The sequence below is a fragment of the Ochotona princeps genome, chromosome 1, assembly GCF_030435755.1.
Source record: "Ochotona princeps isolate mOchPri1 chromosome 1, mOchPri1.hap1, whole genome shotgun sequence".
Classification (NCBI taxonomy): domain Eukaryota; kingdom Metazoa; phylum Chordata; class Mammalia; order Lagomorpha; family Ochotonidae; genus Ochotona; species Ochotona princeps.
Window position 1 is genome coordinate 54,705,315 of NC_080832.1, and position 13,934 is coordinate 54,719,248.

The 13,934-nt window shown below is 50.7% G+C and overlaps 1 protein-coding gene across 2 annotated transcripts in view; it reads left to right on the plus strand.

The window, feature by feature from the left end:
* The window catches only part of BEND3 (BEN domain containing 3), a 42,947-nt gene that overhangs the window by 9,511 nt on the left and 19,502 nt on the right, over nt 1–13,934 (plus strand). The window contains exons 1-3 of one of the 2 annotated variants that reach the window (XM_058660188.1): nt 4,143–4,697; nt 10,986–11,033; nt 11,427–11,629. In XM_058660188.1, coding sequence (XP_058516171.1) covers nt 10,997–11,033; nt 11,427–11,629 — 240 coding nt within the window. In that variant the 5' untranslated portion in view covers nt 4,143–4,697; nt 10,986–10,996. Of the gene's footprint in view, nt 1–4,142; nt 4,698–10,985; nt 11,034–11,426; nt 11,630–13,934 lie in introns of those variants that run through there. The other variant, XM_058660183.1, reaches the window with a different exon arrangement.

The following is a 13,934-nucleotide window of genomic DNA, read 5'->3' on the forward strand; positions in this document are numbered from 1 at the left end:
GTGGGAGGGGTGTTTGCCCCAACTGGCCCAAGGTCAGGGTTACACAGGGCCAGCTGCTCCCCAAGCTGCACTTGCGGCCAGTGTTGCTGCCCAGGGTGGGCGGATGATGTTGTTATTTTAACGGGGCGGGTGGGGGGGCAGAATCCTGGTTCAGCTGGCTGGGATTTGAGCCTTGAAGTCTCAGGAAGCCCAATGACTTCCCATTTCGGGCCCTGCTGCTCGTTCTGTCTGACTGGGGGCTGGCCGCAAAGCCTCTGCTGTCCTGGTGCAACAGGGTCACAGGCTTAGCTCTGCCTCATAGAGAGGTGGATGATGTGGGCTTCCGGAGGGAAGAATGGATAGACGGATGGATGGACGGACACCCCTTCCTCCCTCTGGTCCTGTTGCCATGTGAAGGAATCCTTCAGTTAGAGAAGGATTAGGGCCAGTCAGGGAAGAGGCCGGTGGTGCTGCCTCAGCTGGGCCCTCTGGCTTGCAGCTGCCCTCCCTGCAGGAGGAGAGCTGTGGCGTCATAGTCTGCGTGACTGCCTGCTCACTCACCCATCACGGTGACCTCCCACTGCTCCTTCCTGTTTTCTGGGGCCCAGCCTTCATCCACGGCTTCCCTCTCCCACTGCCTTCTCTGTGTTCTGGAGTCGCAGCCCCTGGCACAAGCTCTGGGTGTCCAGTAGAGTCCAGTTTGGAGGAAGTGGGAAAGGAAGGGCTACAGGTGCAGGTCAGAACCTCTGGCAGGTTGCTGAGCATTGCCAACACTGTCCCCTGGCTGGTCATCTTTCTGAACAACCACGAAACCCCTCTGGGAGCTTGGGTCCCTGCTAGGTCCAGAAGATTAGGTCTGGGGTTCCTCCATTTCCACCTAACACCCACCCACCCATTATGAAATTTGTCTCATTTTGAAAAAGAACCCAAGGACCAAGCAGAGGTATTGATAATGCCTGCAGGGAACCTGCCAGGAAATGGCGGTTGGAGGTTGATCTTGCACCTTCTCATCCCCGCAGGCTGTTGAGCCTGGTGCATTCTCTGGTCTCCTCTCCACACTCTGGGCGCTCCTTGTAGTGAGAGGCCATCGGTCACCCAGAGCCATCTGTGCTGGGCTGATCGGGCGTTAGTCACCTTGTTTCTCAGACCAGCAGTGTTTTTAGAGAGGTTGTGCGATTTAGGTTTTACAAGCATTCTCAACTTGCATTGGCGGATGTTGCTAAGAATATGATCTGACTAGAGTGTCCTTAAACTTCTTAGTTTTCATATTTATAAATTTTCAGTATCGAACAATTGCATACCCACTGGTGTGACATGAGGAAAATGAGGGGGAAATGTAAAGGAAAAATCCAAAAGCTGCCGGTTACTTTAATTTTTTGGCCTGTTTCCCATCTGCTACCTCACAGTGTGATTTAATCAGGTAGTTGAGATATCCCCATGAACTTTGAAGTTTGTTATTGACGAGTGGCCTGGTGACGCACCCTTGGTTTTGAATTTTTATACTCATGGTTTAGCACTTTCCATCTGTAGAGCTTTTCGAATTCTGTGTTGACTTCCCAACTCAGCACAGGGGGAGCCAGTGGGGATCAGGGGGTTTTCACTTCGCATGATCTCTGCAGCGTGTGGGGTGGGGCAGGTGTTTGGCCAAATGTGAAGGCTACTAGCTGGGAGACCCATGCCCCCATCAGTGTAACTGGCTGCAGCTTCCTGCTCATGCAGGCCCTGGGAGGCAGCGGGTCTCATTTGGTCCCTGCCACCCATGCGGAGGACCCAGATGAGAATCCTGGCTCCTAGCATCATCCTGGTCCTTCCCACCTACTACATGCTGAACCATGTAAATAGATCTCTGTCTGCCTGTTTTTCAGTGTTCAGTACATAAGTAACATTTAAAAAGAACAGATGCCAGCGAATGGGTACAGTGGTGGCCTGTGCTGCAGAGTGGCGTCCAGCTCCACAGCCCTGCCCCTGACTTGCTGCCAGCCAGGGAAGCCATCCTGGCCCTGGCACTTTGCCCTCTGGCCTCTGCTCTTTGCTGTGGCTGTGGCTGTGCCTCAGCAGGTTCAAGTGCATGCGGCCCTGCAGGGGTCACCAAAGTTTGGTCATAGGTATTTAGGAGCTGAATGTGAGGAGGGAAATCAAGTGATGCTGCCTTGAGTGACATTGGCAATTATTTTGTAAATGGATTTTCCCCCTTCAGTTGGTGTCGATTAATATTTCTTTGCCGAAGTGGGGGGAAAAGTCTCTTAGGTCTGCGTTGTGAGTTAAAAAATATTTACATTTAGAAATCAGCATTCAGATTTTCTTTTTTTTTTGTGGTGGGGGGACTTCCCCACAGCTTTGTGGCCTGGGTGTTGAGTTATGGTTGTCATAGAAACCTGTTACAACACCCACTGAGCACTCCTTCCCTCCTGCTACTTACGTCTTCCCATCCGGCCCTCTGCCTGTTTTCATCCCCTACATCCTCGCCTCTCTGCTGCCACGGAGGTGATGATCCCTAGAAATGACCTCTGCAGTGGGCCATTATCCCACACAAAGCAGGGACCTTGTTCATGGCTAGCCAGGCTGTCACACAGCAGGGTGACTCACTCCCTGCAGGGTCCACTCCCTGCAGAGCCACCTAAGGGTCTCACGCCCATGAAACCAGAAAACCAGGCCAGACAGTGCAGAGGAGACCCTCTGCCACTCTAAAAGCCATGCCTCAGTTTTAATCTGTAAAATGGGATTAGCAAGGGTTGCCAACTCACAGGACTGTTTTTTTTTTAAGATTTATTTATTTTTATTACAAAGTCAGATATACAGAGAGGAGGAGAGACAGAGAGGAAGATCTTCCGTCCGATGATTCACTCTCCAAGTGAGCCGCAACAGCCATTGCTGTGCTGATCCGAAGCTGGGAACCAGGAACCTCTTCCGGGTCTCCCACACGGGTGCAGGGTCCCAAAGTTTTGGGCCGACCTCAACTGCCCTCCCAGGCCACAAGCAGGGAGCTGGACGGGAAGTGGAGCTGCTGGGATTAGAACTGGCGCCCATATGGGATCCCGGGGTGTTCAAGGCGAGGACTTTAGCCGCTAGGCCATGCTGCCCGGCCGCAACTCACAGGATTGTTAAAAAAAAAAAAAAAAAGTGTTCTGTCCACGCTGTGTCGGGAGCAGGTGGAAGGGATAGGCTCACGTGCGAGAAGGCTTTGCATTTTCTGGTGCTTGTGGTAGGAAAGAGGGCTGTGGTGTCTCTTGGTGCTCTCACACCGTACCATAGTGCTTGGCCCCTGGGGACTCCAGCTCTCTCCTCCGAAGGAAGTGGCGTATCTCCAGTCAGGGTCTGAAGATCTGCTTTTGGAGAAACTCAAGGTGAAAGAAGTGATAGAGACATTTCCATGGTACAGTAAATGAAAAAAAAATCAGGAAACTAGGTTTTCAAAACTTTTGGCCTTAGGATCCCATTTCTTCTTCTTTTGTAAAAGACTTATTTTATTGGAAAGGCTGATTTACAGAGAGAAGGAGACAGAAAGATCTTCCCTCCGCTGGTTCACTCCTCATATGGTCTCAGTGGTTGGAGCTGAGCTGATCCCAAGCCAGGAGCCAGGAGCTTCCTCTGGGTCTCCCATGCAGTGTAGAGTTCCAAGACTTTGGGCTGTGCTCGACTGCTTTCCCAGGCTCCAAGAAGGGAGCTGGATGGGAAGTGGGGCCACTGGGACATATCCAAAGTGCATATGGGATCCTGGCACTTGAAAGGGAAGCCACTGTACCAGCTTCCCCCCCCCCCCTTTTTTTTTTTTACGATTCATTATTTTTTTATCCCTCTTACTATGTTTATTAAAACATTTTTGTTGTTTTTGTTTTGATATACAAAATGCCAAATATTTTGGCATATGTGATGGCCTTCAACAATCTAAGTTTTTCTTTGCTTAAATATTTTGGAATTAAAAGGACCTTAAAGCAAGTATGAGATGTAGGTAACATTTCTATGTCTGGGCCATTTTTGTCTGTAATCATTTAAAGATTTATTTTTGTTAGATAGGCAGATTTGCTGATAGAAGGAAAGACAGAAAGACCTTTACCTCATAATGATTAGGGATCTTAAAGAATTTTTGGTGTCTGTGGGTTATTTCCATAAATTGTGTCCATGTTTAAAACTAAAGATGGGAAATATTTAAGTGTATGTTTTTAAATAACCATAATGAAACCATTAGGCTGCAACATCATTTTTATGACATAAGCTGTATTTTAAAATCCTCCCTGAAAACAGAGGCTGTGTTTACATTTTTGCAAGTCACTTTCATGTTTGGTTTTAGTAGAAGCTGAATTTTCATATCTGCCTCTGTATTTAGTCTTCTGAGAAACACCATGTCGTGGAAAACTCCCCTGCATGCTGGCAAGATGAGAGTGGAAGGGAATAACATCTTAGCATTATTCTGAAAATAGCTGTGATCTTGTGGCACCCCTCGGTGGTACTTGGCATGTTTTGGTGAAGCGGCTTTCAGGAAAGAGGGGAGAAAAACCTTGGTGGGTAGCCAGTGTCAGTTACCTTGGTGCGAATACCCCCACCATGGCCAATTCCAGGCTCCTCACTTGATTGTGACCGTGGCGTCGGCCAGAGCTCCAGGCCCAGTGCAGGCCACCTAGGCCAGCTACAGCACACTGCCCCCTCTGAGGCTCACCACACTTTGAAAGCATCTGTGGAATGACACATGGAGTGCCCGGCCAGGAACCCAGTTGGATACAGTAGGTGTTTTCTTTTGTTCTTTTTTTCTCTGTTTTAGAGACAGCTTCCATCTTGTGGATTAGTCCTCAGATGCCATCTTGTGGGCTCTGACTTGTGTAGAAACCAGGAACTCAATCCAGGAATGCCATGTGGGAGCAGAAGCCCAGTTACTTGAACCATCACTGCCACCCTCCAGTATCGGCAACGCCCGCGTCACCGCGTACCCCGAGCCGAACGGAGGGAATAGGGTTACAAAAAGACAACACACAAGACAACACAAGACAACACGCAGTGGATCACTCTTGTAAACAGAATGCCGTTTATTTGGGGTCAGCCTGCATCTTTTATAGTCTGCCCAGTCCCTCCCAGTATTATCCCAATGCTCAAGCAACTCCTAAGCTCCCCTGGGGGCATCTTAACAAAGGGGAAGCAGGGAAGAGGAACTGCATTCAAGCCAGGGGCTACATGTATCAGGCCAAGAGTGCCCATTCTGTTACCCCTTAGAAACAAGGTAAGCTGTGGAGTTAACCCTTGGGAGACCGGGGCCTACACTCCAGGGTACACATTAGCAGGAAGTTGGAGTCAGGAATGGGGAATTGAACCCTAGGTTCTTGCTTGCTTTTCTTCCTTTTTTGAAAGGCATAGTTAAGAGAGATCCTCAATCTGCTGGTTCACTCCCCAACTTGCTCTATTATCTAGAGCTAAACTGATCCAAAGCCAGAAGCTTCTTCCGGATCTCCCATGTGGGTGCAGGATCCCAAGGCTTTGGGCCATCCTCGACTGCTTTCCCAGGCCACAGGCTGGGAATTGGATAGGAAGTGGAGCCGCGGGGACTCCAACTGAAGCTCAAGTAAGGGATGCAGGCGTTCCACTGCTCCACAAGCCCTGTCCCCATCACAGTGGCCTTTTAACTCAGCACTTCCATGCCTGCTGAATTATGTTCCCTGTGTGTACTTTGGGGACTTCAAAATGTGATTAGGGAGATGTGAATCTTAAAAAAAAAAAGGTTAAGACAAGGGCCAAGCACAGTAGCGTAGTGGTTAAAGTCCTCGCCCTGCACGGGCCGGGATCCCATGGTCGCCAGTTCTAATTCCAGTGGCCCCGTTTCCCATCCAGCTCCCTGCTTGTGACCTGGGAAAGCAGTCGAGGACGGCCCAAAGCCTTGGGACCCTGTACCCGCGTGGGAGACCTGAAAGAGCTCCTGGCTTCGGACCGGCTCAGCTCTGGCCGTTGGGGTCGCTTGGGGAGTGAAACATGGGATGGAAGATCTTCCTCTCTGTCTCTTCTCCTCTCTGTATATCCATCTTTCCAATAAAAATAAATAAATCTTAAAAAAAAAAAAAAGATAAAAATAAAGCCCCAGCCAAGTGTGTGGTAATAGGATTCAGACTTGTCCATTGTTAGACAGAGAGATAGACACAAACCCTGCAGGTTTTAGCATTTCTGGAGCCAATGTGGACCATTTATTCCTTGCCGTTTGATATTAGACTGGTTGAAGCTTTGTGCTGGTCAGATTATCCTTCCTTTATTATTTTAATAAAGATTTATCTTGCTGGAAAGACACATTTACAGAGAGAAGGTGAGAGAGAAAGAAATGTCTTCCATCCACTGGTTCACTCCGCAAGAGGCCACACGGCTGGAGCTGAGTCAGTCCGAAGCCAGGAACTAGAAGCTTCTTGTGGGTCTCCTGTGTGGGTGCAGGGTCCCAATGACTTGGGCCGTACTCGACTGCTTTCCTGGGCTTGAATAGGGAACTTGATGGGAAATCTAGCAGTTGGAACATGAGTTGGCTCCAACATGGGCTCACAGTACTTGCTGGGAGAGGCTTGGCCAGTTGCAGAGGCCCTGTCCTTCCTTTTGTGTCTTCTGCAAGCCGAAGGCTGCGCTGATGGCCGGTTTCATCCTCTGCCTTGCGGGTCTGGAGTGGAAAATTGAACCCTGGCCAGCCCTGGTCCCCTCTGTGTGGACAGAATCAATGCCACCCTGCATCATTTGCAACTTTCTAGGTTAGTGATGGACACTTTGCCTGGGGCTTTCTAGGTTGTTTGTTTTGAAAAGAGGCAGGATTTTTACTTATTAAACCAGCCCCGGAGCATGGTCTTCTTGAGAGCTACTGTCTGGTTGGTCTTAGCACCGGCGGCATTGGAAGCGGAGGCAGTTGAAGCTTGCACATGTCCTGTGCTTTCTCCACTCGTTGAACTCTTCCCTTGGCTGGGCAGGGGCTACTGAGCTGATTGTTGGTGACATCCAGAGGAGCTGCCAGATGGCCCATGCTGTGAGGTAAGAAGATTTTGATAGAAAGGATGCTGGGACATACAGCCTGGAAGCCAGCAGGCGAGGGAGAAAAATGGGGTGAACTTGAGAAGGCCCAGCTCCCCCAGCACCCATGTTAGGCAAGCAGGAGGAAATTCCCTGTGCGCCGGCATCTGGGGCCGCCCTGGATCAACTCAGCTCCCCGACTCCACCCAGCAGAGGACCAGGAAATGGCCTGGGAGAGGTGATACCCATCTCCTTACCACCTGCTGTGGTGGGTGGTAAGCCGGAGTGGGTCCCATGCTGTCACTGAGTCAGCTCCAGGCCACAGGGAGTGGCCCCTCACACCTCCTGCCCCACGGCAGGAAGTCTGCCTCCAGACACAGTTGTAGTCCAAACTGCTTTTCAGGTAGCCCCTAGGGCTAAACGAGATTCCGGGATCCCCCAGAGTGGCCTGAAAGTAGCCAGGGTGCTTGGCAGCAGAGCCTTGGCAGCAGACAGAGGGCTGTGTTTGCTCCTCCAGCTGCCCAGTCAGTGGTACTGCCACCCTCCACCAGGAATCCTGCTCCACCTCTGTGACTGACACTGTGGGCTGGCTAGTGGCCCTGCCATCAATGTCTATTGGAGGAACCTGGATTCAAGTAGCCTGGGGCAAGGCCAAGGTGCTCATGCAGTTGGTGGGCGCACTCCGGTTGGTGGGTACTCGCCCACCACTACCTGAATGAGCCTTAGGCAAGTGCCTCCTGGCGAGCATAGCTATTCTCCAGGGACAGAGGCCCACCATCCTGTGCTGTGGGTTTCTTAGGTACTAACCTTGCTGCTTCAGTTGCCAGTCTATAAATGAACACAGAAATGCTTTTCCCAGAGCAGATGCGCTTGGGCTACTTGGAGCTGGGCAGCTGTAGCCCCTTCCTCCTACCTCACCCCTGAGAGCCTTTCTGCTCCCTTCCCTGCGTCCCCCACTTCCCTCCTGGCCCGCAGGCACATCAGGTGTGTGTCCTTCCCAGGTCATTCTGCTGTGGTGCTGGTGTTACTGGTGGTGCGGGTGATTCAGAAAATAGCCCTTGTGCTCACGGAGCCACATTCCTGGTCAGCTACGCCCAGCGGCCAGCAGCAAGGCTCTGCATTGTCAGGCTCCCCAGGGCCCTGCTGCTCCATAGGGGGTTCCAGCAGAGCAAGGAGGGAGGGCGAGTGCAGAGCTCCCTGAGTCAGCTCGCCACCCTCCCTGCACCTTGGCTTCTGGGAGCTGTCCCTTTCTGTCCTGGCTGCCTCACCTGCACCTGGAGTTTCGGAAGCTGTGTCCTTCCATTCTGGTTGCTGGCGTTTCACATCTACTGTTTCCTGCCTGGCCAGAGTGCCACCAGGATCCCTTTTTGCTTTGTGTAAACTCTCTGCCATCTCCTCCTCCCTTAGCTGCTTTTCTCTCTCCAAAATATACTTTGCTGTGTGCGGGGTCCCTGTCCCGCAGCAGCCAGCATGCGTGCCTCCCCATGTCTTCTGCCCTTGCCCTTGGATGGAGAGGAATGGGTTATGTGACCACATAGCAGAGCTTCCAGGGATCTTCAGCAAGCTAAGGGTGTTTGGGAACTCTGTTTCCCTGAGAGACCTGCTCACGGGGCTGGGAGGCAGGTTGGAATCTGTGCCTGGTGATACCCACCACCCTGCCAGCCACTGACTGACAGCCAGCTGGGGGAAGGATTTCCCTCCCTCACTTTCTTTGAGTGGTGCAGGGAGCTGCCAGCCCCTTCACCTGGCAGCACAGTTCTCCAGCCTCCCTGAGGTTGACTCCCTGTTGGTTGAACTCAGCCTCACTTTGTTGTTGTTTCAGGTAGGAGGAAGCCTTTTGTGGTTTCAAGTAAAGCTTATTTTCTCTGTCCCTCCTGGAAGTTAGTTAGCACAGAAGTGATAAGGACTGTGCTTGTCCCCCCCACCCTTTTTTAAAGAATTTATTTATTGTTTATTGGAATGGCAGATTTACAGAGAGGATTAGTAGAAAGACCTTCCGTGGCCAAGTGGCCACAATGGTTGGGAGCTTAGCCGATTCAATGCCAGGAGCCTCCTTTGGGTCTCCCACACAGGTGCAGGGTCCCAAGGCTTTGGGCCATTGTCTACTACATTCCTAGGCCACAAGCAGGGAGCTGTTTGAGAAGTGGAGCAGTCGGGCACAAACTGGCGCCCATATGAGATCCTGGCATGTGCAAGGTGAGGATTTAGCCACTGAGCCATCACAGCGGGCTCGATCATGCCTGTCCTGTAGGGCTGTCGTGACACATGTCCTCAGGTTCGTCTTCAGAAGCCCTGTGCAAGCGTGATGTTCCGTGAGTTTAGAAGTTGGTGTGTGCACGCACCAGCTGAATGCACAATCTCCTGCCCTACTCGTGACATGCGCTCAATCACCTCTAAATTGGCTGTGGCAACCAAGTGTCGTCTTGTAGCCGCCCTTTGGTCTGCCATGTGTTGTAGATGGCCTTCCTCTTAAAGAAATTCCTTGGGAGGAACGCGTTGGTTCTGCTGTCGCCTGAGCCTTAAGTAAAATTAAAAGGCCGTGTGTCTGTCCACCCACATAGCTGTGGAAACAAGTGCAAGTTGCCATATGCATTGTTTCCCAATGGATACGACTCATTTGCATTGTGTGCTGTTTTCATTCCTGCTGTTAGGAATTGGGAGCATCTCAGAGAAGGTAATAGTAAATTTAGTGCTCCTCCCCGCTGCAGTGTTGGTCCTGTCCTGTCCTGGGGGCACTGGTAGGAGTTGGGCTGGTGCCACCACCGCTTCCATTCTGCTGTTCAGACTAGATTGTATGATGCTCTCAAACCCACACGTTACAACCCACCATGTTTTCTCTGCTTGTTGGAGCTGAAGGAAGGACTAGATTAGCGCTTCCAAAAATAGTATAACATAACCACATAGGTAGCCAACATTTTTCTAGTGGCTACTTTACCAAAACAGGTCGAGTGAGTTTTAATGAAGCATCTAGCCCCAGTAAGTCCCCAGAAAGGACCATCTTACCATGTGAGCAAGCGTGAGGTTTCATGTTCTTCCTGCTATGCTGGAGCTGACCCACGTGTGCACTGAGCCGCGCCTCCATCTGCGCTGAGCTGTGCCTTGAGTGTGCAGCGGGTCTCCATCTGCACTGAGCAGTGCCTTGAGTGTGCAGCAGGTCTCCATCTGCGCTGAGCTGTGCCTTGAGTGTGCAGCGGGTCTCCATCTGTGCTGAGCTGTGCCTTGAGTGCACAGGGGGTCTCCATCTGCGCTGAGTTGTGCCTTGAGTGTGACTGAGGCCTATGGTCATGTGCAGCACGGATCTCTTGATCATTTCGAGTGAGTCCCCAGGCATCAGCTCAGGTACATCAAAGGCTGCAGCTTCCAGCTTTCGACCCTGCTTCCTTGCCGAGTTTGGTTTTGGCTTTGTGGCTGGTCCTTATAAGGAGGGACTGAAAAGAGATCACCCTAATTGGGTTGTCAGTAAGATGTGATTTGTTCAAAGAACATTTTGCGGTCCCGGCCGCGTGGCCTTGTGGCTAAAGTCCTCGCCTTGAACGCCCCGGGTTCCCATGTGGGTGTCGGTTCTAATCCTGTCAGCTTCACTTCCCATCCACCTCCCTGCTTGTGGCCAGGGAAAGCAGTTGAGGATGGCCCAGTGCTTTGGGATCCTGCACCCATGTGGGAGACCTGGAGGAGGTTCCTGGCTCCTGGTTTCGGATCGTCACAGCACCAGCCATTGTGGTCACTTGGGGAGTGAATCATTGGACAGAAGGTCTTCCTCTCTCTTCTCCTCTCTGTATATCTGACTTTGTAATAAAAATAATTAAATCTTTTGAAAAAAAAAAACAACAAAGAACATTTTGCCCTGACTCAGTAAGTGCCTCTCAGTGGACCACCCTGCCCACAGGGAGATGCACAGGTGGCTGCTCTGGGCATGTGCGTGCTGTGTATCTGTGTACTCACTCCCACCCAGAGCCCACGTAGGGAGGGCAAGGGGATTTCTGTGCGGGTAGGGGTGAGGAAATAAACCCAGTAGTAAATCCAGACTTTGTCTTTATCTTTTCATTTAGTGGAATAGAAGATGAACTCAGCTGAATTCAGTGAAGATGTAGAAGAAGGTAAAAAATATATGTATGCCCTTTTTTTTTTTTAAAGAAAAATGCCTTTATTGTATTAGTTTTGATGAGGTTATCCATTGACAGCATGTACACGGAATATAAAAAAGGTGTTTGACAAGTCCCAGCCCTGGTACCCACGCACCTGTTGTAAGCATCTTACGCATCTTTCTGAAGTTACTTTTTCTTCTGTTTCCTAGAGACATTCCAGCTCATTTCGAACCCGATGTTCTGGAAACCTAGTTTTGTTATTTGGCCCTCACAGCAAATAAGAAGTGTGTTATTGGAAAGCACAGGTTTAAAAAAATCTTTGAGAGAGGGAGCGACAGGGCATACCCCACACCCCTTGTCTCTGGGCGTTGCCCCACACTGAGCCCTGTTTCTTATCTGCCGCAGTTCTGAAAAACAGCACGGTGAAAGTGGAGACGGAGGCTGAGGATGCTGCCCTGGACTGTTCCGTGAGCTCCAGAACGTCGGAGAGGCCCCCCCTGGACGGCATCCTCACCGCCCTGCAGGACTCCAGCAAACGCAAGCAGCCTGGCAGCGGCGGGCAGCTGGACCTGGTCCACAGTGTGAAGCGGCGGCGGATGATACCCGAGGTGAGGGCCTCTTCTGCCCTCTGATGCTGTGGGCTCGGGCCGAATCTCATCTTTTTACTCCTGGGCAATCATCTCTTCCTGGGCATACTGCCAAGCCTTTGGGTCTGAAAAGTGGTTAGCTCACGCTGTCCCATCTCTGGCCAAGTCCTGTCAGTGTCTGCTTCCTGTGGGGTGAGGGGAATGTTCGCACCATCACTTTTTGAGTGCTCCACAGGAAACAGTGGAGTGCTTGTGGGTAAGGGGACTCTGCTCGACGCTCCCTGCAGACCAAGTCCTGGAAAAGTTGAGAACTATCAGCCCTTAAGTTAAATGCATCAGGTACATCAGGAGAGCTTGCTCCCTACCTGGCCTCTTCAGTGAATGCTCTTTTTAAAAGATTTGTTTGTTTATATTTGAAAGACAGAGTCACAGGTAGAGGAGAGAGACAGGGAGAGATCCTGCGTCTGCTGGTTCACTCCCCAAATGGCTACAATGGCCGGGACTGGACTGACCTGAAGCCAGGGGCCAGGAAGGTGTTAGAGGCCAAAGGACGTGGGTCATCCTCCTTTGCTTTAGCATCAGCAGGGATCAGTAGTGGAATAGTGTCTGTATGGGATCCTGACACTGCCAGAGGCAGCTGGCCCCATTGGATGCTTCTGTGTAAAGTAAAAAATTATTCATTTTTGTACCTGTTAACCCTTGTATCCCCCCTCCCCAATTTGCTCTATTTCTTAATCATGTGCTGGTTAAGCATTGAATTTGGCTAGATGGGGCCCGGTGGCGTGGCCTAGTGGCTAAAGTCCTCGCCTTGAACGCACCGGGATCCCATATGGGGTTCTAATCCCGGCAGGCCCACTTCCCATCCAGCTCCCTGCTTGTGGCCTGGGAAAGCAGTCGAGAATGGCCCAGATCCTTGGGACCCTGCAGCTATGTGGGAGACCTGGAAGAGTTTCTTGGTTCCCGGCTTCGGATTGGCGAAGCATCGGCCGTTGTAGTCACTTGGGGAGTGAATCGTTGGATGGAAGATCTTCCTCTCTGTCTCTCCTCCTCCCTGTATATCTGACTTTGTAATCAAAGTAAATAAATCTTTAAAAAGAAAAAAAAAGAATTTGGCTAGATGCTGAGGGGTAGGAAGTGCTGGTGGGCCTGATGGTCCCTCTGGCTGCCTCCAGTCTGAGTGAGAGACAAGACATGTCCTTAAACCAGTTGGCATTGAAGGCTCTTCAGTGTAGCCCTACCCTGCCCTCCCTAGAGTTCTTGGGGTGAAGGAACTCTTCTTTTTTTTTTTTTTTTTTTTTTTTAAGATTTATTTTTATTACAAAGTCAGATATACAGAGAGGAGGAGAGACAGAGAGGAAGATCCTCCGTCCGATGATTCACTCCCCAAGTGACCGTGATGGCTGGTGCTGTGCCGATCTGAAGCCGGGTACCAGGAACCTCTTCCGGGTCTCCCACGTGAGTGTAGGGTCCCAAAGCTCTGGGCCATTCTCGACTGCTTTCCCAGGCCACAAGCAGGGAGCTGGATAGGAAGTGGGCCTGCCGGGATTAGAACCCCATATGGGATCCCGGGGCATTCAAGGCGAGGACTTTAGCCTCTAGGCCATGGCGCTGGGCCCAGGAACTCTTATTTCTATGTGTCTGCAACAGGACCTGGATTTTCCGGGCTCCCTGCCAGTAGGCTGAGCTCAGTGAGTTTCCAGCCTAAGACTCTCCTTTGGGTTGTAAGGCTTGATTCTCTTACATTGGGCATTTATGCATTTTAACATCTAGGTTAGGCGCCGGTTAGTATAACCCATCCTTTTGTTTAATTAGCATCATGAAAAAACTAAGATTTTTTTCATCAGGATTTCAGTATGCATGCTTATGTTGTGTGCAGTCCTGTGTTCTACATCACAGACCATTGAGTGATTTGTTTATTTATCTGATTTGTTTAAATGATTTTCGAGCAACTTTCTTAGGGAGCACAGTGTGGGCTCTGCACACTTGCAGAGAAGGATGAGCTGGTTTGTCATCGATTTCCCGACACTTGCAGAGCCCCACAGGGAAGTCCTGATGACACCCTCTGCTCTACTTTCTCTCTTTTTCTGTGGATTGGCCTGTTCTGGATATTTCTGTGCCTTTTGTGTCTGGCTTCTTTTACCTAGCCTGGTGTTTTCAAGATTCACCCATGTTGTAGCATGTGTCAATATTTTATTCCTCTTGATTTGTCACAACAGGTTTTCTTTTTTGGAGTGCTTGTAGGTCCATAGCACCATCTTGGGCATGATTGCTCCATCATCTGCCCAGGGTCCACCTCCCCCACCAGAGTGCTATATTTAGTGCAATG